The 24,855-nt window shown below is 38.2% G+C and overlaps 1 protein-coding gene across 2 annotated transcripts in view; it reads right to left on the reverse strand.

Moving 5' to 3' along the window:
* Positions 1 to 272: 272 nt before the first annotated feature.
* The window catches only part of UBQLN1 (ubiquilin 1), a 50,039-nt gene continuing 25,456 nt past the window's right edge, over positions 273 to 24,855 (reverse strand). The window contains exons 3-11 of one of the 2 annotated variants that reach the window (XM_011953966.1): positions 23,048 to 23,163; positions 19,656 to 19,918; positions 18,640 to 18,798; positions 17,928 to 18,162; positions 9,483 to 9,625; positions 6,644 to 6,727; positions 5,338 to 5,453; positions 4,184 to 4,352; positions 273 to 2,256 (exon numbers count right to left, since the gene is read on the reverse strand). In XM_011953966.1, the coding sequence (XP_011809356.1) occupies positions 2,104 to 2,256; positions 4,184 to 4,352; positions 5,338 to 5,453; positions 6,644 to 6,727; positions 9,483 to 9,625; positions 17,928 to 18,162; positions 18,640 to 18,798; positions 19,656 to 19,918; positions 23,048 to 23,163 (1,438 nt within the window). In that variant the 3' untranslated portion in view covers positions 273 to 2,103. The remainder of the gene's footprint in view (positions 2,257 to 4,183; positions 4,353 to 5,337; positions 5,454 to 6,643; positions 6,728 to 9,482; positions 9,626 to 17,927; positions 18,163 to 18,639; positions 18,799 to 19,655; positions 19,919 to 23,047; positions 23,164 to 24,855) is intronic. The other variant, XM_011953967.1, reaches the window with a different exon arrangement.

Here is a 24,855-nt window from a genome sequence, read left to right on the forward strand (position 1 = left end):
CATGTATAATAAAGAAATCATGACGCCTCAATGTCACATAACTTAGTCAAGTACCAAGATCAAAAGTGGAGCTCAAGTCACCTACCTTCCCAGTGTGCTATCTTTTTATCACACCACAAAAGACCATGTGACATTTTAATTGGAAAACCTGAAAAATAAAGAATGTAAAATGTGACAAAATCTGGGGTAAATCAATTCCAATAGCCTTTAAAACACATGGTTAGCAAAAGTTAAAGACCTTTTTTTTCTTTCTACAAAAGAGGCAAGACAAATCAAGTGTAAAAGCTAGAGATTTATTGTTATTTTGTGATTAATAAATTGTCAAATTAGTTATGACACTATCCCACACTGAATACCACATTCGCCAGTACAGAAGTTTTTAAACCAGACTGAGGCATAAAGCAGAAAGAGCAAAGACACATGAATATCCTTCTCAACAATCTCTACTCATGCCTCCACTGTAACCTTTGTACTTGTTTTCCTCCTGGGGAAAGTGTCAGAACAGTGCATGGACTGGTGGGTAACCTGGCCTCTTAACCTTTTTTAATAGCAAGCAACGTACAGAAGTAATGGAATCAACTTGTATTTCCCTTGATTTTATTGGTCTGAATTCATTTTAGGTTACTTTAACATTTTAATTTCCTGTAACTGTACATGAGAGAATATAATCACCTAAGAGAATACTGAACCAGAGTCAGCCAAATGTATTACTGACCCTAAACTATGTTTTAATTGGTCCTAAAGGAATGTACCACCCCAACAGTTTGGGAGTTAGGCAAACAGAATTCTTTGGGTAGGGAAGAAAAAGGCTATAAAACAGCCAAATGTACTCAACATCATTAAAACGGCTCTTTGTTTTTCACCCCTGAATGATACTTCTTTACTATACTATATGCACAGAAATCCTAACAGAATCTTGGTTGCCAGTATTATTTAAGCTGGCCCCATCCAGGATAGATTCCACTGCCCCCCCCCCACCCCGTCCCCCTTTCTCTGAGGCTCTGAAAAGCACAATATTTAACTATTTCTTAACAGAACTACCAAAACACTCCAGAAACAATTGGCTCACAACTCATTTTAAATTCGTGTATTGCCTGTGCATGAGAAAACAGATAAACCCAAAAGAGAGTTCTATTTTTATATGGCGATTAAAAATAACTGAAACATCTAGACACTTTTTCAGTGAAAGCAACATTTCAATTACAAATTTTAATGCCTGTTAAACTACCTATGGGAGAAGCTGAAAAGTCCTAGGCAAATGCACTTTGGAGTATACTACAGTGTTCCTTCAGTCTGCACAAAGATTAAGGTAATTTACAGTCAATCCGTGAATGAATGTTGAGACAATGTTACATTATGTGTCTGTACAATTAATTGTCCTTAAAGAGATAACCAGAATCAGTTTTTCTACTATATTTTCAACAAACCTGACTAACCGGCACTTTTGCTGGGAGATGTTTGTCAAAGATGCTGTAAGATTCTATACAATTAGGAAATACTCAGCTTTAAGAGTATTTTCTTATCTTCACTTTTTTGGTTACAGGTGTTTTGCTCAGATAGCCTATTGCAGTATGTTTCTAGAAATGCAGTCCCAAATGTGCATACTCTATATGTATACAAATAAAGCAAAATTATCAGTAGTATAAATCTTACAGCATTTTGTTTGCAAAAATGCATGCCAAAGTCACAATAAGCAATATTGTACCACAAATTAGAGTGCAAATGATTTGCTTCTTCTTAATGCTTTTATTCTACATAAATTACTACCATAGGCTAATGTTTAAAAAGCAAATAAATTGGACAGATGCAGGACAAAATCTGGTCACCCAACTATAAAAGGTGATGTTTTTAAAAAATTACAATAAATGCAGAAGTGATGCATGCAGTAGCCTTAAATGAAAAGCACTGATTCCCACTGTTCCAGAAAAGAAAAATACAGAAAAACCCACACATCTTACTGTACTCCACCTTAAAATGCATCATATTGGGTTTGTTTATAACAGCACAGAATTCCAAGAGTCAAAATGAAATAAAGCGGGTATTTTAAAGTTTAAGAGCCGTTATCAAAAATAAATTACATTTTTTCAAGATACAGAAATGCTGCTATGATGGCTGGGAGCCCAGTAACCTTTCAATAGCTGCATTGATATCACCTCCTGTTGCTATTAGAGCTTGCAAGTTTGCTTCACGGTTCAAAAATCCCATTGCACTGAGTTGTTCCAGTTGTTGCTGAAATCTGACTTCTGGATTCTGTAGCTATTAAAGAAAAAAAAAATTAATCCAACTCTAAAGGAAGCCAGTCCATGCCACACCTGACTGACTTTTAAAAGTTTTTAATTGCTTTTTTATAACATATGCTGATCTACTGAGCTTCAAAAACACTGCCCACCTCTTGAAACATATCCAACATATTTAAAAGTCCATTAGCACTTTATTTTAAATAGTCTAGTTTATACCTAAATAATCACGTCAAATAGATCAAGACTCTACTTTGGTGGGGGAGGGGGGAAGCTTAATAAACATCAACCATTATTTTAGAGGATCACGTACGTGCAAAAAAATTTGAACACATATATATACACAAATAGTTCAGAATTAGATGATTTGTGTAGCTACTGACCAATTGAGTAACTTATAAAAGCCGGTATCCTCATGCATGAAATTCTAAAGTTTCAATGATTCTTTGAATGAATGTGAGTTTAACTTGCACACTGGACAGTCAACTCTTAGAAAAGAGCTTCAGTTTCAGGCTCAAAATTATACTCTTAATTCTGACAATTCAGCAGCATCAAATCTTTTCTTCAGAAATGAAGTTAAAAAAAAAAAAAACACCACATAAATCACATAAATGACCAATCAATCCTAGGCCTACTTGGTAATTCGGAGGTAAGTTAACTTATGTAACAATTAATTCTAATACTCCAAATCCTTCTTTCTTATTTATTCCATGAATACTTACTGAGTACCTACCATGAGCCAGAAACTATACTACGCTAGCTTATCGGGAATACAGATATGTATAAGACAGAACACTACTCTGTTTATTGTATTTAGTAAGGCTTGAAAACAGAAAGCAGGCCGGGCACAGTGGCTCACGCCTGTAATCCCAGCACTTTGGGAGGCGGCTAAGGCGGGTGGGATAGCTTGAGCTCAGGAGTTTGAGACCAACCTGGGCAACATGGCGAAACCCCATCTCTACAAAAAATACAAAAATTAGCCAGGTGTGGTGGTCTGCGCCTGTAGTCCCAGCTACTCCGGAGGCTACGGTGCGAGGATTGCTGGAGGCCAGGAGGTGCAGGATGCAGTGAGCCGTGATGGCACCCAGCCTGGACAGTCTGTCACAAGGGAAAGGGAAAGGAAAAGAAAAAAGGAAAAAGGAAAGGCAAAGAGGGGAAAGGGGGGGAAAGGGGAGAAAGGGGAAAGAGGAAGAGGAAAGAGAAAAGGCAAAGGGGAAGAGGAAAGAAGAAAGGTAAAGGCGAAAGTGGAAAGGGAAAGAAAAGAAAAAAGAAAAGAAACCCAGAAAAGAAAACAGAAAGCACCTAACTGACCTTGAGACATTAAGAAGTTTGGGGACAACCGAATAAAACAGGCTTGAACTGGCAATCATCTTTATATAATGGCACATTATTAGTAAAGCCAATGTATGTTTGTAGATGCAAGCACATTATTGGGGGTCCATATTCTTTAGCCATATTTACGACATATATATATATATGTAACAAGCTACCGCAGGAGATGGTGTAATGGGTGGAGTAAGGTAGTTAGGACTTTTTTCCAGCCAAAAGACAGACTAGAATACAGTTGTCCTGGAAGTACTTGAGATAATCAAGTTTCCATTCCTCCCTAAGAACTTTTTTAAAGCAAAACCTATTTCAAATTATTTTCAAATAGGAACTAAAAAAAAAAAAAAAAAATGCATTTTAAAAGGCAATTTCTAAAAAGTAAGACTTTAGGTTGTAGCACATCATCTCTACAACCATTAACAATGTTTCCTTTAGTGTCTCAGATAGCACCAAAGTCGACAACTTTTGTAATGCCTGTTTTCTTATTCAATATCCTTAAGACTGCATTTTTCATTAACCTAAACACCTAAGAACTACCGCTTTCCTTTTTCCTTCTTTTTGGAAATTTCTAAATTTCCAACATTAAGGAATACAAAACTTGAATGGAAAAGAACTGATACCTGAGGATTTACTCCAGCAAGAGCCTGTAGCATCTGTTGAATAAACTGCTGATGCCCAGGTTCAGTGGTTCCTGCTGTGGGGCTTGTGTTTTCACTAGGTGTGGCGTTAGATCCATTGGTTCCTGAAGAGCCTCCAGTGCTTCCTAATGCCCCTAAGCCAGGAGTAAACCTAGAGAAAGCACAAACAGGAAATATCCTAAGGTCCTGCAAAACCAGAGGCCAGTCCGTAAATTGGTTACATTTTAATATGATTAAGCTAAGCTATTTTCTTAAAATAAGCCCTTTTGGCCTGGTGCAGTGGCTCATTTTGGGAGACCGATGATCCCAGCAGCCAAGGAATTTGACATCAGCCTAGGCAACATTGTGAGACTTCATCTCTACAAAAAATAAAAACAAAATTAGCTGTGTGGTGGTGCACACCTGTAGTATCAGTTACTTGGCAGGCTGAGGTAGGAGGACTGCTTGAGCCCAGGAGGTAGAGACTGAAGTAAGCCAAAATTGCACCACTGCACTCCAATCTGGTCGACAGACTGAGACTCTATCTCTAAAAAGAATTTAACAAATAATAATAATTTTTACCTTTGAAAACCCTGACTTAAAAACAATCATGGCCAGGCACTGTGTCCCAGCTACTGGGGAGAATGAGGTAGGAGGATCACCTGAGCCTAGAAGTTCAAGTTCAGAAAGGGTAAAACAGCAAAAATCCATCTCCTAAATAAATAAAAAAAAAAAGCGGGGGGGAGGAGATGGGGACCAGGTGCCATGGCTCATGCCTCTGATCCCACTTTGGCAGGCCAAATCGCTTAAGCCCAGAAGTTTGAGACCAGCCTGGGCAACATGACAAAATCCCATCTCTAAAAACAACAAAAATGCATACATACATACAGACATATATAAATAAATAAATTAGCTGGGTGTGGTGGTGCACACCTGTAGTCCCAGCTACTCGGGAGGCTGAGGTGAGAGAATCCCTTGAGCCTGGGAGGTAGAGGCTGTAGTGAGCCATGATTGCACCACCACACTCACAGCCTAGGCGACAGGGCAAGACCCTGTCTCCCCACAACCAAAAAAAAAAGGCAGAATATTACTAAATGTGAAATTCTCAGAGAAAGTAACCATTATGCACTTTCATCATCTTCCCCAAATAAGCCTACCCTGGGATGAGGCCCGGGGCTTCCGTTGCTAATGTCTGTAAACCCTGTTGAATCTGTAACAAGGCCTGCATTGCTCTAGGGTTTGACATTGCTGATAGGGTATCAGGATTCTGCATCTAAGGAAGAAAGAAACTAGTGGTTACAAAAGAATTAAAATCAGTGAAGGTAAATTTTTAAATCTTTGTTATGCTTCTGGAGAAAATCTAAAACCTTACTCCTGGACACTAGTAATCCATAATTTCTTTCCCAAAATAAACACAAGTGTCTCCTCTTTGACAGCAAACCTAGTGTGCAAATCATTACTTGACCTCCTCCTAAGTCCATCATGAAAGCCATTTTCATAATGGAAGAAAATCAGGAGCTACTTTGGAAGCCACAACTATTCCCCTTCTCCAACAGAAGATAAAGTATTATTTCTAAGAGACAACCTCCAAATGCACAATTCTTACGACATGGTAATATGGTAAAGTCCACATATTCCACCTAACCAAATGTTACCTGTTACTGATACAACAATTTTACCAGTAAGGTACACTCTAAAACAATAGTTGCAAATTTGACGTTAATACATGTATGCTGAGTTTAGCTTTACTACTTCCAAATATACACCACGTGACTAACCAAAGATAGGCTTACATCATTACAATAGATCAAGGACACCAACCTTGGAAAATGGTTTACAGGCCTGAGAGTCATCTGCATAATATATGAAGCCCTAGAACTACCAGTTTCAAAACACCAAGACTAACTTCTCTTTTGTCGTTTTAAATAATAAAATACCATGGCAATCTCAAGTACTTGTTTATAATATAACCTTCCTTATATGACAACACTGACCATTTAAATCTTACTAATCCCGAGTTTGAGGAAATGAGATCTACCCGTTGAAAAAAAAATTCGATTAATTTGGAAGAAAAAACCCTGTAAAACAGAATAGGGTAGCTCTTTCCTGTTACTCAAAATTAGTTAAACCATAAAGCGTAACATGACACAAGGAAGCACTTCAAAGTTAGTACAGTGAAAGGAAATGGTTTATGGTATTAACAAAGCATTCAAAATCCTAGGTCCTAAAAAGCAAAAACAAAATGGTTCTTTCCTCAGAATTTATGTTTAAGAAACATAAGCAAAAGGTCAGCAATGAAATGGGACTCATTTAAGATCAAGCTGAATTCTCTACGAATTGACAGCATTATTGGTCTCTATTCTATGTTTTGCTATCAGCCAGAGAAGAGCAAGGAAAATGTTTATCATCAAATTTTTTCAAGCAAATCATTACCCAAGACAGCTAACATCTTGTCTTACTCACTTGTTGGAGGAAAGTTGGGAGCTGTTGTCTCATTTGTTCTTGAAGCTGAGGATTTCCAGCAAATAGGGGATTATTCAGCATCATCTATGGGGCAAGTGTTCAAACAATTTTAACTGGAAATATCTGAAACAAGTAATGTACCTTGTTTTATTCTATCTTCCCCCAAGTGCCTAAACTGGCACTTAAAAGAGAGGAAGGTAGAACATAAATAAAAAGGGAAAAGGGAAGATACTGTCCACAAGAGGGATCTCCAGAACAAAAACAAAAACGAGGCATCTTCTCTCTCAATGAGAATGGTGGTTATGATAATGACATGCAATATCCTAAAAAATAAAAGGAATCATTTTCTTAAGCTTTTCCTTGAACAAAGGTGAACATTTGCCATTGAAAGAAAAATGGGAGTAACTGGCATTCATGAAGATGTATTTTCTACTACACTGACAGAATAAACATAAACATCAATACATGAAACTATGTAACATGGCTTGCTTAGAAACCTCGACACACAAGTGGCAGGCACAGAGAAAATCCAGATCTGAAAAGGACCACTACATCTACCTGCCTACTACAAAACAGCTAATATTAGGTCCAAAAAAATAACACCGCAAAACAGCAACCAACTTGCCAGAGAAATGGAGCTGCTAGGTGAAAATCAGCCAGGCCTAGCACCAACAGTCCTCTGGGGAAAGCATTTAAATGATTTAAGACCTAAAAGATGTAAATCCATTTGAGAACACCAAGATTAGCATCTGGATTTCACCTCACTACCACCAGAGATGAGAAAAGTGGCATCTCCTAACCTTCAAATAAACGTTAAGAATTTAAAAATCAGGATCAATATTAGTATGATGTCATATACTTGAAAATAAGATTAAAATACACAATCAGCATAACCAGAAACTAATAAATTCTTGTAGCTTCAAAAGACACATTTTATATCATTTTCTCCAGATGGAGTAAAAAAGTCAACTAACAAGGATTTACTGACAGCCTATTTACCTATCCGAAGTCTGGGGAGGAAATGATCCTCGCCCTCAAGTAGTTAACCGTATTTAAGAGCAATGTAAATGCTGGTAGAGTAAATTCACCCCAACTGTTGCAAAGTGATCTTTTAGTTAATTTCAATACCATAACCAAAGCAGATGTCAGACAACCTTTCAGGAATATACAGTATTTTTTTCAAAGTGACCAATAAGTTCACAGTAAGCAAACTAATACCAGCTTAAGGTGAACAAACCTGCTTTTTTACTGGTTCCAGTCAAATACTTCTTTATTATGAACATATTAACGAGGTTACCACACATATCTTTTGGAATTTACTTCATTTAATATTAAAAAAGCACGTCATCTTAAATGTATTTATTCGCAGATAATCATCTCATTTGATTAGGATATTTCTTATAACTTACCTGAGTGCTTATACTACAAGATTCTACACTCAAGACTCTTTTTAAATATTTAAAAATCAAAAGAACAGAAAAAAACACAGATTTTAATCTGCAGATAACAAGAACACTGTAATGGTTTCTAAATTATCTGTAATAAAAGACCCGCCAATCTAGTATTAGCAACATTGTGCTTTAGAGTAAAAAAACTAGTATGTGAGTGCTCAAGTCACTTTACTAATGTAAGATTACTACAAATTGCTAGGCATGTGCTTGTTAAAGTCAAATTTTGAAAGCAAGATGCACATTCAGTATGAGCCATATACACACTTAAAATGGCTTATTATGGTAAACTGAGGCATTTAATACTAACAACTCAGTCTGATAAGTTTCATATGAATAAATCAATCTTCCATAAAATGTACCTCCAATATACGGAATCACAGACACAAAAATTCTTCTTAAAATTCGTTATTTCCAATTTCACAATTTTGGTGAGGGCATAAGTTATTACTGAGAATTATACGTCAAAGATACTTGAATCAATATAGTTCTAGAATTTAGAAAATAAAAACCTTATTCATTTGACTTAAAGCTTTTAAAATTTAAGGGATGGGATTAACTATAAAGTCTGCCAAATTCCTGACACACTACAGAAGCCATTTTTAACAAACAGCAAACATAAACTACAGATGATCAAGGTTTATTTCACATTCTCCGTGGTTTTTCAAGCCCTACGGTAAGGAACCTAGACAGTACCTAGAGAACCTGAGGGGGAAGGAGTTATCAGACGCAATTATCTCAAAATCTCTAAGGATGGGGCCCAAGCGTCAGTACTGTCTATAAAGCTTCCCAAGTGATCCTGAATGTTCAGCCAGCATTGAGATCCCCTAATTTTCCTAGCTGTGGTCTCTTTAGAAACAAATTAGAAAAAGGAATACATTAATAAGGGACCAGTATATGATCTTCAGCAGGGAAATCAATAGTTGAAAGAATGAGAACATTGTTCTGACAAATCCCCGTCTTTAATAAATGACTTCATGCTATTTTACAACTGCCATTTTGAGTGTGACTATTATAATCTGAGTGATCTACTAAATAAAAGTATTTCAAACATATTAACATTGCTCTTAATTGCTTTCAAGATTTACAATTCATTAAGTAGTTTATCTTCAAAAGAGTGGGCATTCCAGAACTTTGTACTTGTCTCCTAACTCAGCATATGTAGAAACAAAGGAAACCTGTACTTCTTTTTAGTCAATGAATGGCAGAGATAAAGATGTTTTGTATTAATTTACAACAAAGAAATACATGGTCTAAAAAACTGGAGACAGTTTACTTTTCTAGTGTGTTAAGATATCATACACAACACAAATGTGCCAAAATCACAATTACTAGATTAGGTTATTTTAATTCACACTGCACAGTCCTTTTCAATACAATTACAAACTCACCTGTGCAGCAAGGTCAGGATTCTGGCTTAGTGACTGCATCATGCTTCTCATGTAGGGGGCAGACAACATGTTTTGCATAAGTTGTGGGTTTTCAGTTATTTGTTGCAACAAGCTCTGCATTCCTGGTGTGTTGAACATACTAGCTGAAAGTTTGTTTTAAAAAAAAGACATATTAAGGAAAAATACACAAAAGTTAAAGCTTTAATTTTACCAGGTACACATGATTATACATACTATGTATCAATTGAACTATGAAAGAACTTTAAAACTAAAAGATCTCTAAAAGTACATGCCCAACATATACCAGGAAAAGAAGACTTACGAGTTTAAACATTCTGGTTGGATTTACAGTAAAATCTTGTCTAATGGAGGGCTTCTGAAGTCAACTTAAGGCAAAAATTAGATTCGGTCAAAATTACTGCTGAAAAATTCCATAAAGTGAAAAAGACTGAGCCAACTTTTCCTCCAGGACTGCAAAGGATTAATTAGAATCTTATTTGGCACTCAATATCGCTCACCCTTATGAAAGGAGGAAGCCTTCATGTCTAAAGGAACAAAAGATTTATGCCTCCACCCATTTTCACTGTGTACTGCCACTCACTAAGTAAAACAGTAGGCACATTTAACATTTGAAACCACAGGTAACAGTGACTCCAAGCAGTATCAGGAGCCTGATTACCTGGGTTCAAATCTAACCTAACCCATGTGATCTTGGGCAAGTTATTTAGTGTCCTCATGTTTAGCGTTCCCCACGTGTAAAATGGAGAAAGCGGTATCTACTTCATAGGGTGGTTGTAAGAAATTAATGTATAAAGCACTTGTTACGATTATTGTTTTTCCTTTAATTGCCAAGGGCTACAGCTGAATTTATGTGACACATTCCATATCTGATGACAACTGTATATTCAGGCAAATTTTCTTTGAGAACTAAGTTAATTTGCTTGACTTACACCTAGATTTTCAACTGCCAACTAGATACACTCAAACTCAAATATATTCTCAAACTTACTATGCCAAGTCAACTCATCAGGTTTTTCATCTCTCTTCTGCTATTCCATCCAGTGTAGTTATATCAGGCTTAAGACATCTAACTCCTCTTGTGTATCTTTCTAGTTTATTATAATTCTACTGTTTTTCATAGTTCTTGTTTTTCCTATTTTCTCATGTTGTAAATTTTAACTTAGGTTTTTTCACATCCTAGAGTCCAACCTTGGAGATACTGTGGGTTTGGTTCCAGACTGCTGTGCAATAAAGCAAGTCACACACATTTTTTGGTTTCCCAGCCCAAACACAAGTTGTTTGCATGACACTGTAGTCTATTAAGTATGCCACAGCCTTCAGTCTAAAAAACACTCTGCACATAAATTTAAAAATATTTTATTGCCAAAAGTTGCTAACAGTGAGTCAGCTGGTGGCCGTTATATGTTGAGGTGGCTGTGGTAACTTCTTAAAATAAGACAACAATGAAGTCTGCCACATCAGGAAAACTTTGTTGCACTCTATGCTGTTTGATAGCATTTACCACAGAACTTTCAAAATTGGAGCCAATCCTCTCAAACCCTGTCACTGCTTTATCAACTAAGTTTATAAAACATTCTGAATTTTTTGTTGTCATTTCAACAATGTTCACAGCATCTTCACTTAGAGTAGACTCTATCTCAAGAAACCGCTCTTTGCTCATCTACAAAAAGCAACTCATCTGTTCAAGTTTTTTCATGACATTGTAGCAACGCAGTCAGTGTTCAGGCTCCACCTCTTTTCTTCATTTTGAACTGAGATGGAGTCTCGCTTTTGTCACCCAGGCTGGAGTGAGGGGAGTGGCACGAACTCAGCTCACTGCTGCCTCCAATTCCTAGGTTCAAGGGATCCTCCTGCCCAAACCTTCCAAAGTGCTGGGATTACAGGTATAAACCAACACACCTGGCAGGCTCCACTTTACATTCTAGTTCTCTTGCTATTTCCACTACTTCTACAGTCCCCTCCTCCACTGAAGTCTTGAACTCCTCAAAGGCATCCATGAGGGATAAACTTCTTCCAAACTCCTATTCATGTTGATATTTTGACATCTTCTCCATGAATCAGGAATGTTCTTAATGACACTGAGAATGGTGAATCCTTTCCAGAAGGTTTTCAATTTACTTTGCCCAAATCTATTAAAGGACTCATTATCTAAGGCAGCTATAGTCTTATGAAACTTATTTCTTAAATAGGACTTGAAATTGCTCCTTGATCCATGAGTTGTATGCAGAATGAATGCTGTGTTAGTTAGCAGGCATAAAAACAACATTAATCTCCTTGTACATCTCCATCAAAGCTCTTAAGTGACTACATGCACTGTCAATGAGCAGTAATATTTTGAAAGGAATCTTTTCCTTAAAATATTAAGTAAACCATGCTGTAAACAGATGTGCTGTCATCCAGGCTTTTTTTTTCCCCCCCTATTTATAGAGCACAGGTAGAATAGATCTAGCATAATTTTCAAGGCCCTAGGATTATTGGAATAATAAATGAGCACTGGCTTCAACTTAGTCACCAGACACATTAGCCCCTAACAGAGTCAGCCTTTCCTTTGAAGCACTGAAGCTAAGAATTGACTTCTCTCTAGAAATGAAAATTCTAGATGATATCTTCTTCCAATAGAAGGCTGATTTTCACCTACATTAAAAACTGGTTGTTTCATGTAGCCACATTCCTCAATGATCTTAGCTAGATCTTCTGGATAACTTGCTGCAGCTTCTACAACAGCACCCGCTGCCTCACCTTGTACTTTTATGTTATGGAGATGGCTTCTTTCCTTAAACCTAAGCTAGTCAACTTCAGCTAGTTTCCGACTTTTCTTCTGCAGATTCCTTACCTCTCAGCCTTCACAGAATTAAAGAGAGTTAAGGCCTTGCTCTGGATTAGACTTTGGCTTAAGGGAATGCTGTGGCTGGTTTGATCGTCTATCCAGATCACTACAATTTTCTCCACATCAGCAATAAAGTTGTTTCACTTTTTTGTCACTGATGTCTTCACTGGAGTAGCACTTATAATTTTCTTCAAGAACTTTTCCTTCGCATTCACAACTTGGCGGTTTGGTGCAAGAGGCCTAGCTCTTGGCCTATCTTAGCTTCTGATATGCCTCCCTCATTAAACTTAAGATTTCTAGCTTTTGATTTAAAGTAAGAGATGCAGGACTCTTTTTTTCTACTTGAATACTTAGAGGCCACTGTAGAGTTATTAACTGACCCAATTTCAATGTTGTGTCTCAGAGAATAGGGAGACCCAAGGAGAGAAAGAGAGAAGTGGAACAGACAGTCAGCTGAACAGTCAGAACACACACATTTGCTGATGAAGTTCGCCAGGTACAAGGTGGTGCCTGGTACCCCAAAACAATTACTAAAGTAACATCAAAGATCACTGATTACAGAATCACCATAACAGAATAATAATGAAAAAGCCTGAAATATTGTGAGAATTATCAAAATGTGACACAGAGACATGAAGTAGGCACATGCTGTTGGAAAAATGGTACCAACAGACTTGCTCAATGCAGGCTCACTGCAAACCTTCAAACTGTGAAAATCACACTATCTGTGAAGCACAACAAAATGAGGTGTGTCTGTATTCTAAGACAGGCTGGCAAACTACAGCCTGCAGGACAAATCTGGCCTACAACATGTTTCTGCTCAGCCAATGAGTTAAAAATTGCTTTTACGTTTCAAGGCCAGGCGTGGTGGTTCATACCTGTAATTCCAGCACTTTGGGAGGCTGAGGCTGGTGGATCATTTGAGGTCAGGAGTTCAAGACCAGCCTGGCCAACATGGCGAAACCCCGTCTTTACTAAAGATACAAAAATTAGCTAGGTGTGGTGGTGCACACCTGTAATTCCAGCTACTGGGGAGGCTGAGAAGGGAGAATCGTTTGAACCCAAGAGAAGAAGGTTGCAGTGAGTCAAGATCATACCAACGCACTCCAGCCTGGGCGATAGACTCTGTCTCAAACAAAACAAACCAAAACAATTTTTGGCTGAGCACAACGGCTCACACCTGTAATCCCAGCACTTTGGGAGGCCGAGGCAGACAGATCACCCAAGGACGGGAGTTTGAGAACAGCCTGGCCAACATGGTGAAACACTGTCTCTACTAAGAAAAAAATACAAAAAAAAATTAACCAGGTGTGGTGGTGCCTGTAATCCCAGCTACTCTGGAGGCTGAGGCACGAAAATCACTGGAACTTGGGAGGTGGAAGTTGCAGTGAGCCGAGACCATGCTACTGCACTCCAGCCTGGGTGACAGGTCAAGACTCAGTCTTTAAAAAGAAATTGCTTTATGTTTTTATTTTTAAATGGTTAAGGGAAAAACAAATCCAAGATAAACATTTTGTGAAATGTGAAAACTATCTGAAATTCAAATTTCAGTGTCCATGAATACAATTTTACTGGAACAGTCATTCTCACTTATTGTCTATGGGTGTTTTGCGCTTTTACAAAAGCAGTGAGGACTTGCAGCAGAAACTGTCTATGGTACTGTAACTTCTTCACACTGTTATTTGTTTTGTTTTGAGACAGGGTCTCACTTCATCTCCCAGGCTGGAGTGCAGTGACGCCATCACAGTTCACTGCAGCCTCAACCTCCGTAAGTGCAGGTAATCCTCCCACCTTAGCCTCCCAAGTAGCCATACTACAGCTGCACAACATGCCTGGCTACTTTTTGTCTTCTTTGTACAGATGAGGTTTCACCATGTTGGCTAGGCTGGTCTCAAACTTCTGGGTTCAAGCAATCCACCCACCTTAGGCTCCCAAAGTGCTGGGATAACAAGTGTGAGCCACCATGCCACACCTGGCCTCCTTCATACTGTTGTTCAGTATACTACTACAAAACACAGTGAATCAATTATACTCACGCAGCACAAAATCACTGCAGCATTAAAAAAAATAATAACCAGTATATACCAATCATGCCAGAACAAGAAAAAAGGAAGAAGGGGAGTTACAAATGTCAGGTTTCTAAGGCACAGTGGAATATATTTTATTAAATGAGATGGCAAAACTTGTGTTTCTTATGCAATGACACTGAAAGAATACAACATATATAAACACTTTCGGCACAACCACTCATCACAATACTCCCCACTCACAGAAAAGCGATGGTCAGAAAAAAATATAAACTTTAAAACGAAATACCTCATCATAGCCACTTTTTCACAAAAAAGAAAAATGAAAATAAGACTGCAACCAAAGTTAAGTTTCCAAGTGACTTGTTAGCCAAAGAAAGTCAAGTACTAGTGATGACTAACAGTTAATTTTGCAGTAACCAAATGTGTCCAGAGAAAATAAACTCACTGAAGTCTACTCGGCTCCCAGGAAGAACAGTTTTTCTCAGCGTTAAGGATATCAATATTCAACTTAAAAACAACGCAAATGATTCTGAGTGCTATTTCTAAGTTCCTGACGAGCTGACAGATGTTACTGATACTACTCAATTGTATGAGGAGTCAATGGCAAGTTTGAAGTGACCAAAAAATTATCCTCTATAAATAATCTGAATGGAACAACGAGGGTAAGACTATTTTTTAAAAAGCTGAGAAATACGAATTTTATACAACTTGAAGTAGAATCTGCTACGTGCGGAATTAAAAGGACTTAGTTGGACATATTTTCAAAGCATATAAAAATATAAGGTATTTACCCTTAAAGACTATAGTTATTCACTGTCTTATTCATCAGGAGCTACTCTGGAAAATATTTTGATCTATCTTGAACCAGGAGATCACATACTACTGAACCAGGAGTATCAATGAGGAGCATTGTTCACTCCTTTGAACTTAACCATAGTCAACTTCATTACTTTTATTAACAATAGCTCAATATTCTGACATGCCTAACCACACAAAAGGTTGATGGTGACTTAGCAGAGGTAAAGTTTCATTGCATTATTCTATCAGCTCACGCCAAAGATTAAAATTTTGGTAAATGAGAACCACCACCCTGTCAACCTACCAACAACCAAACATTGAATTACTATATGAATTCGTTTTTCTTAGACACTTCGTAATGCTTCTCCATGAATTCAACCTACAACTACAAAGCAAAACAGCATTCATGTGTGATCATACTAAAGTCATTTTGACAACTAAAATTGTTTGAATCACAACTAATGTCAAGGTGCTTTACAGACTTCCTATGTTGTCAAAAAAAAAAAAAAAGAGAAACAAGATCTCCATTCTCACAAATGTGCATATTTACTTTTGAGCTCATACTACCAGCAACATTTTTCAGAACTCAATGCAAATGCAAAGGCAATTCACATTTCAAAATTCACTTAACTGTGCAATTGAGGAGCTATTATCTAACCTTCACTTTGAAGTGATTAATCTGAATGTAATGGCATGTTAAAAACAACATTATCTAATGGAATTCTTTAAATGCCTTCCAAACTGATAAATACGCTATTAAAATCAAATGCTTTTGGAATGAGTATGTATTTTGAATAAAGTCAGTCAAGTCTCATTACATATCACTATTAACAGATGAACTTTGCAATTTTGGTAAACAGAACACTGAACCCCAATTAAGCAAAATGTTATTCCCCCAAAGAAGTCCCATTCTTCTTATCAGTAGATATAAGGAAAATATTGTAACTAAATATTACCACATTTTTTATTTTGTCAATTAAAAAATATGTAGAAATTTGTTTTGTCTCTTGATGTAATATTCTCCATTTTGCCTCTTGGCCAGCAATACCTAAAGTATTATCCGACCCTTCACATGAAAAATCTGTCAACTCCTGCTCTAACACTTCCTTACATTCTAGAGTAAGTGCTTACAGGACCAAAGAAGAGTCACGAATTTCATCTTTACATGTGTATGTGTGTATATATGTATGCATCAAATGTCACAGTTGAGTAAGAATCATAATACTGTACAAATATGATGACAATCTGATAGACCACAGCACAGAAAGTTCATTCTTGCTATTTCTTGTTTTCCCTTGATGGAAGTATTAACATGAAATGTTAGAAGTATCAAACCATTAAATATGAGTAAAAGGTTGCAAAACTGATTTTTTGTTTTTGGTTTTTTAGACAAAAGTTATTACTGTAGACAATCATGGTAAAGGGAAAGAAAACAATAGCCTAACCAGTCAGGAAATACGATTATATCTTTGCCTGCTCTATATCCTTTAAAGTAAGAACAATGCAACCCTCTCAAAAAATTGTTAGTAAGTATCAAGCAAGGATTAAGTAGAATATAGAACAGATTATTTTTTATTGATTTTAAAATGGTATTCAGATTTTACAAAAACTATATTATATACATAAATCTCAAGATATCCACTGTATTCTATGAAAGAATATATATCAACTGTGATCATTAATTACTCTTCTCATTCTGATTCTTCTTTCAGGAATGAATTTTTAAAAATTCTTCATTCAGCACCTCATCTTTCCACTTTCTCTGCCAAAGTACAGGCAACTTTTAAAACATACCCAGTCTGTCTCATCTTAGGGAAGTGTTCCCATATGCCTCATTTCTTCCTACTTATATGCCAAGCATTAGGACCAAAACTGTCACTATGGCTAATGATCTTGGACCTAATTCACGGACAAAACATCAGCATGTAGTATCTGAACAGCTGAAAGGAAGACATCTATTACTGAGTCCAGTCTACAGAAAAGTGGCCAAAAGTAAATTTCTAACCTGTTCACACATAAGAATCTGCTTTACACAAACACAGATCTTAACCCCACTATGAAAAATTCAGCTCCACAAAATCTGAGGGTAAGATCTGGGAGTCTGATTTTTAACAAATCTGGCAGGTGCTCTGATGCAGCCAGCATAGCCTTGACCTCAAGACGCGTGCTTGACAATCTACTGATCTAAAAATACAAAACCAGGCTAAAGACAGCAAACATGTGCTCTAGTAACAACCACACAGGTAACTAAGTGTTTTCCCTACATTTAAAGCTTCCTTTAAAAAAAAAAAAAATGTGACCAGGCGCAGTGGCTCACGCCTATAATCCCACCAATTTGGGAGGCCGATGCAGGCAGATCACCTGAGGTCAGGAGTTCAAGATCAGTCTGACCAACATGGAGAAACCCCATCTCTACTAAAAATACAAAATTGGCCAGGCGTCGTGGTGGACGCCTATAATCCCAGCTACTCAGGAGGCTGAGGCAGAAGAATCGCTTGAACCCAGGAGGTGGAGGCTGCAGTGAGCCAAGATTGTGCCATTGCACTCCAGCCTGGGCAAGAAGAGTGAAGCTCTATCTCCAAAAAAAAAAAAAAAAAAAAAAAAAAAGGCAACATGAAAAAGATTGTTTATAAAAGATACTCACCATATATATATACACACACACACACACACACACACACACAAGTAGAAAGAATAAGAGTATAAACAGTGTTTTAATTATGTAAGTGAGGACAACAAAGAAAAAACCCTGAGTTGTTACAAGCATACCTCCTACTCCAGGCACCAAATTTGGTGCAGTAGTACTCTGCCCAGCAGTGCCACTGGCAGCACTACCAGTAGTGCCACCCACAGTGCTGGCAGTGCCGCTGGAAGCTGATGAACTCTGAGAAGTCTGTGGAGCCCATGGATTGGGTAGTGGATCTCTATTTTCTGTACGGGAAGGTTGACTACCTTCACCAGAGGATGTATTGCTCACCAAGGAAGCAAATGGATTACCACCAAACTGTAATAAAGACACAAAAATCACAAATAATAAGCTTTTGTTTTAAATAAGACACGAAACTTTTTTTTTTTTTTTTTGAGACCGGGTCTTGCTCTGTCACCCAGGCTGGAGTGCAGTGGTGCGATCTCCGCTCACTGCAAGCTCCGCCTCCCGGGCTCACGCCATTCTCCTGCCTCAGCCTCCCAAGTAGCTGGGACTACAGGTGCCCACCACCACGCCCAGCTAATTTTTTGTATTTTTAGTAGAGACGGGGTGTCACCGTGTTAGCCAGGATGGTCTCGAGCTCCTGACCTCAGGATCCGCCCGCCTCGGCTCCCAAAGTGCTGGGATTACAGGCATGAGCCACCGTGCCCGGCCGCTAAACTTTTTAAAAACTGAAAACCACATTCCTCATATAAAAGCTACCCTCAGTCATACACATATTTGTGTTAAAACAGAAGCTACTCCTTGTCCTGAACCTTGGAGCCAGTGGATCACCTGCTCTTGTGCAGCACTCAGCATTGGTTCCTGAATATCTGTGTACATGCGCCTTAAAGCATTATATCCCCCCGGGATGCTTTCTAGGTTGCTCAAGGCTCGGTCCTGGTTCCTCATCATTTCCTGCATCATTGCTGGATTCCTGGCAAGTTCCAACGTCTAAGAAAAAGATTTCCGAAAAAATTAAAAAAGAAAAAAAAAGGCATTGAAATACACATGAATTACATGAATTACTTTATTAACTGCCATTAAACAAAGTTTATGGGAGGCCACTGTTTTGGACCAGCCTCCTGCACTATGCCCCAGCAGACCAGACCAAACCAAAATGGAGCCACTTGTGCCAAGTGCCATGTAATCAAGTCAACTATGAAAAGGGCCAGTTTCCCCCTCAAAACCACAGTAAGCTGCAGTTAACGTGAGTCACTGTAACAAGAAAGAGTTCCTTCCATTTTAACCCTATTAGGAAAGTAACTTTGAAACGACCCATCTGCTTTTTGTTCGTTTTTGCTTTCTTCAGCCCTTTTATGCCTATAAAGCCAACCTCTTCTGCTCAGCTCATGGGAACACTCTATTTTATAAAATGAGGTGTTGTCTGATTCTAGAATCACAAATAAAAACCAATTAAAGCTTTAGGGTTGTTGCAATTTTGTATTCAATATACAAGGCGGGAGATTATTTTAAATAATCCCTGGTGTATTTCACCTCAAAAAAGGAACTTAGCATTCAAATAATATAAAGAAGGAAGCACTTTGTTATGAGTGAATTTCCCATCTCCAACATTGGACTTTTTGATTCTTAAGCCTTTAAAATAAACTATTTACAAAGATCCCTCAATTTAACAGAAAATTCAGAGTTCAAATAGCCAAATTAGGGCTTTGTTGAGTTTTCTTAAACAAAGATAAGGATTTCTCTCTTTAGCTTAACCATACATATAAGACAATCTCGTTAATCATAGAAAATTAAATAACAAATGCATCATTTTATAGCTAAACAAATTGAAAGAACTTTCCACATACTTGTCTCATTATATCTGGATTATTCAACATATGACTGATTTCTGGATTTCTCTGTATCAACTGCTGCATTTGTGGATTGGCCATAATTAATTGTCTCATCAGGTCAGGATTTGAGAGCATGCTCTGAACAAAGGGATTTTCCATGATCTGGACCATCATTTCAGGGTTAGACAAAAGTTGTCGCTGCATCTGACTCTGCAGTTCAGAGAAGTTGGTAGTATTCAAACCCAAGCTACTCAGACCTGCAAGTCCCCCAAGGCCACCTAAGAAGACAAAGGGCAAAAACATACAAATCAAAGTCAGAAAATGTATCATTAACATGACATAAACTATGAAGATGCAAAAAAGTATTAGCTGACCCAATAGTCTATCACAAGAAATCATTTAAAAACAAATCGAATACCTATTACTAATATTTAATTCCTATCATTGAAATTAGCCAAAAATTTACACTTTGGTTATTAAATTTAAGTAATAAAATCAACAAAATATATTTTCATGTGTGTAGTATAATACATAAATATATTTGGTCTTTCTCCTTGATCCTGAGTTACTAAAACCTTTGGAATTTTCTGAGTCACAGGAGTATCTTTTATTATTCATTACAAGCCCTTTTTGATAATTATGCTAATGAAGTGACTTAGGCCCCTGGATAGCCTCAGAAAGGAGCTGGTCACCAGAAAGACAAAGTGATTAAAGGGCTGAAACTTTCAGCCCCACCCACGAAGAAAGTGAGGGAAGGGAGCTGGAGATAGAGCTCTATGCAAATTCTTGAACAATAAGATTAAGAAAACTCAACATGAAAAGCACATCTGAGTGTTAGGAGAGTTGTGCGCTGAGGGGACCTGGAACCTCTGAGCTGAACTTCCAACCCCCACATACCTTGTGCCCTTATAATTCTCTTTCAAGATTTGTCTGTTTCTGAGTTGTATCCTTTATAATAAACAGGTAAACATGTAAGTGTTTTTTTGAGTGCCAGGAGCCATTCTAGCAATTATTGAACCTGAGGAGGAGGTCAGGGAACCCCCAATTTAGAACCGGTCAGTCAGAAGTACAGGTGGCCTAGAACTTGTGACTAGTATCTGAAGTAGGGGCAATCTTGCAGGACTAAGTCTGCTAACTTGTGAGATCGGATAATAACTGTAGGTAGGTAGTATCAGAAAAGAAACTGAATCTTGGACACATAGCTAGTGTTGGACAATTGGCTGGTGTCAGAAAAAAACACTCCAGAATATGCCAGCTAAAGGAAGAAATAATAAATACACACACCAGACTAGACTTCTAATAATCTTTCCAAAGGACTAGTTTAAGTTCTACTAACAGGAAGCAGAATTCACCTATAAACTCTGGGTACAAGAGGGCTGATACTGCCAATCAAGGATACAGAAAGCCAGGGAACACCTGGAAATAGATTTCTCTTTGGAGGACTTAAACCAAGGAGAAACCTAACAGAGCAACAGAATGACCAAGTGCTTACTTTGGTAATCACAAAGTGTTTACTTTGTAAAATTACATAACCAACCAAATGCATTCATTCCTCACTTACTGAGCACTTTTTATATATGCCAGAGACTGTGCTACACATGTACTGAGAATAAGGAAAAGAGAAAGACATTCTCAGAACTCAATCTAGTGGGAAAGACAAACAAGAAAATAAATGTCTACACAGATGTTAAGTACTTCAGTAAAGAATATTCACAGGATATTATGGTAATATAACCTAAGTGGAATGGCTACTTTCAGAAGAAGAGAGGACACTTAATGAGTCTGGAGCATAAATACTTTGGCAAGGAAACATAAAGAAGGTTAGGAGGGGGACTGAATACTAGGCACAATGAACACTATATACAAAAAGCACAGAGATAAATGTATTAATGCATTCTTGAAACCACAAAAACTTCAGTATGACTAACTACAGTAGCAGATTGCAGTGCTCACCAAACATTTCATTTTGTACCCTTATTATTTCTTTTGCACTTGGACAGGCCTATGTGAAATGACAAAGGACTACAAGAAATGGTATGTGCCACTTCTGGTCAAAGTATAGCAGGTTCAACTTAAAACCCTTTAGCTGTCTCTTCTGCCATGTTCCAAACGGTAGAGCTATAATACAGCAGAATGAAAAAGGACTTTCATTACCTTGACTTTCATTACACCGCCACGCCCAGCTAATTTTTTGTATTTTTAGTAGAGACAGGGTGTCACCATGTTAGCCAGGATGGTCTCGATCTCCTGACCTTTGTGTATCACTAAGAAAGAATACTGCTAACTGAATTGATGTTTTCTTGTCACTTAAAAGGTTTATTTTACATTTAGTGAAAGAGCTCCTTTAGACTTACATGGGTGTGGGCACCTTACAAACCGGTAAAAAGCAAGTAGCATGCAGAAAAATGTAGCAAGAAATGAAGCTTTGTTGTAACAAGTCACTGAGTTTGGCTATCTATTATCAAAAGATAATGGATAACAGCACTTTGGCGGATCACAAGGCTTAGACATCTAGACCATCTGGGCTAACACGGTGAAATCCTAACTCTACTAAAAATACAAACAAATTAGCCGGGCGTGGTGGCACACTCCTGTAATCCCGGCTACAAGGGAGGCTGAGGCAGGAGAACCCGGGAGGCGGAGGTTGCAGTGAGCCGAGATCACACCACTGCACTCCAGCCTGGGCAACAGAGCAAGACTCTGTCTCAAAAAAAAAAAAAACTCTTCCACAGAACCTCAATATATAAATCTAACACAGGCCAGGCACAGTGGCTCACATCTGTAACCCCAGCATTTTGGGACGCCAAGGCAGGACGCCATAAGCCAGGAGTCTGAGGCTGCAGTGAGCTATGATGGCACCACTGCACTCTAGCCTCAGTGACTGAGCAAGATCCTGCCTCTCTTAAAAAATAAAACAAAACTAATATAAGAAAAGCAAAAGCAGTTTTAGGCTAGGCTGGCTTCCCAGACCCCTTTCCATGTGTTCAGGACAATTACAAAATAACTAATGCAGTCTGATTCCCTCCTTTTCCTAATGAAAAAATTATGATTCAGGGACGCTGGCTTATGATTAATAACCAGCTAACAGAGCAAGATTCCGTCTCAAAAAAATAAATAAATAAATAACCAGCTAATCTTATTCATACTAAATTATGTGGTAGTCAGATCAGGTACACACACACTACATCTCTTTCATTATTAAAAAGAAAGGCACCAACTGATATGTAAGAATATCCATATCCCTACCTATTTCCTTAATATCTACAATTATAGGAATATATGTTATTTTTTTAAATTTTTGTTGTTAAAGTGACATAATGTTTTATTTTCTCATTTTATCTGAAACTACCCAGGAAGGGAAAGGAGTATTTTTTCCCATCCCTATTGGGATGACTAAAGACACTTACCTAAACCAAAAGGGTTGCTAGTAGCAGAACCAGATGTCGAGTTACTATTAGGAGTTGACGATGTGGTAACATTGCTTCCAGCGGTATTTGTTTGCTGAGCTGAATGATCCTGAGGCCTAGGGAAAATAATTAATCACAGAGTAAGCAGTAGAGCTGATTATTTTTAAAAGAACCACTGAAATCCTGACATCTAGAAATAAAGAGTAAACTCTCAGATCAAATCATATTATCACTTAGTAAAAAGCCTGAGAAAACTAAGCGTTAGGAACAAAAAGAACAAAATTAAATAAAATCCTACAAAATACAAAATATGCTGCAATTGCCCCTCCTCTCTGAGTATAACGTACATAAATATTTCATTAGTTTTAATCATATTGCTTATGTAAGAGAGGGAGACAGGTTATTTCATAAGAGGGAAGTCAGTGACCAGTTACACCCACAAAGTTTGACTATAAAAGAACTTCTTTATCTTGGCCAGGTGCAGTGGTTCACGCCTGCAATCCCAGCACTTTGGGAGGCCAAGGCAGGTGATCACCTGAGGTCAGGAGTTCAAGACCAGCCTGGCCAACATGGTAAAATCCTGTCTCTACTAAAAATACAAAAATTAGCCAGGAGTGGTGGCGCATGCCTGTAATCCCAGCTACTCAGGATGCTGAGGAAGGACTGCTTGAACCCAGGAGGTGGAGGTTGTAGTGAGCCAAGATTGCACCACTGCACTCCAGTCTGGGCGACAGAGCGCGACTCTTTAAAAACAAACAAACAAACAAAAAAAACCCACAACTTTTTTATCTATCCCCTTCTCGTTCTTGAGGGTTATGAGCCAGTTTTACTCAGGCCCCTGAAACTCTTGAAAACAATAAAAAGTGAAAGACTTCACCAAAAGAAAGCCAACAAATGAATATGATTAATAATTATTACTTTTTTTTTTTTTTTTTAAAGACAGAGTCTTGCTCTGTCACCCAGGCTGGAGGTGCAGTGGTATGATTTCGGCTCACTGTAACCTCCCCCTCCCAGGTTCAAGCGATTCTCCTGCCTCAGCCTCCTGAGTAGCTGGGACTACAGGTCCACGTCACTGTGCCAGGCTATTTTTTGTATTTTTAGTAGAGATGGGGTTTCACCATGTTGACCAGGTTGCTCTGGAACTCCTGACCTCAGGTGATGCCCCCGCATCACCCTCCCAAAGTGCTCAGATTACAGGCGTGAGCCACCGTGCCTAGCCTATTATTTAGCATTATCTCTAAAAGGAAATAAGCCAGGCAAGGTGACTCACGCCTGTAAAGCCAGCACTTTGGGAGGCCTGACCTGAGGTCACGCGTCCATGACCAGCCTGGCCAACATGGGGAAACCCCATCTCTATTAAAAATACAAAATTAGCCGGGCGTGGTGGCACATGCCTGTAATACCAGCTACTTGGGAGGCTGAGGCAGGAGAATCACTTGAACCTGGAGGCAGACATTGCAGGGAGCCGAGATCGCGCCACTGCACTCCAGCCTGGGTGATAAGAGCAAAATTCAGTCTTAAAAAAAAAAAAGTAAAGAAATAAAGAAAACCTTTCCATATGATACAAGAGTTTTGAATCTCACTCATTGCTTCTTTCCCTGACTTTAGCTAAGCACACATTTTTCCATTTTAACATCTCTGAAATCAGGATCTGTCTTCCAATTGCTGACAGCCAGGCATCAACTACATTCCTGCACATGTAGTCTACATGACTTCAACTGAATGCCTGGCTACACTGTTGTACCATACGTGACAGGCTTAATTACCACATTAAGTGTCTTCAAAAAAATTACACCATTAATCGGCCC

This window comes from Colobus angolensis, unplaced genomic scaffold, assembly GCF_000951035.1.
Source record: "Colobus angolensis palliatus isolate OR3802 unplaced genomic scaffold, Cang.pa_1.0 Scaffold379, whole genome shotgun sequence".
NCBI classification, from domain to species: domain Eukaryota; kingdom Metazoa; phylum Chordata; class Mammalia; order Primates; family Cercopithecidae; genus Colobus; species Colobus angolensis.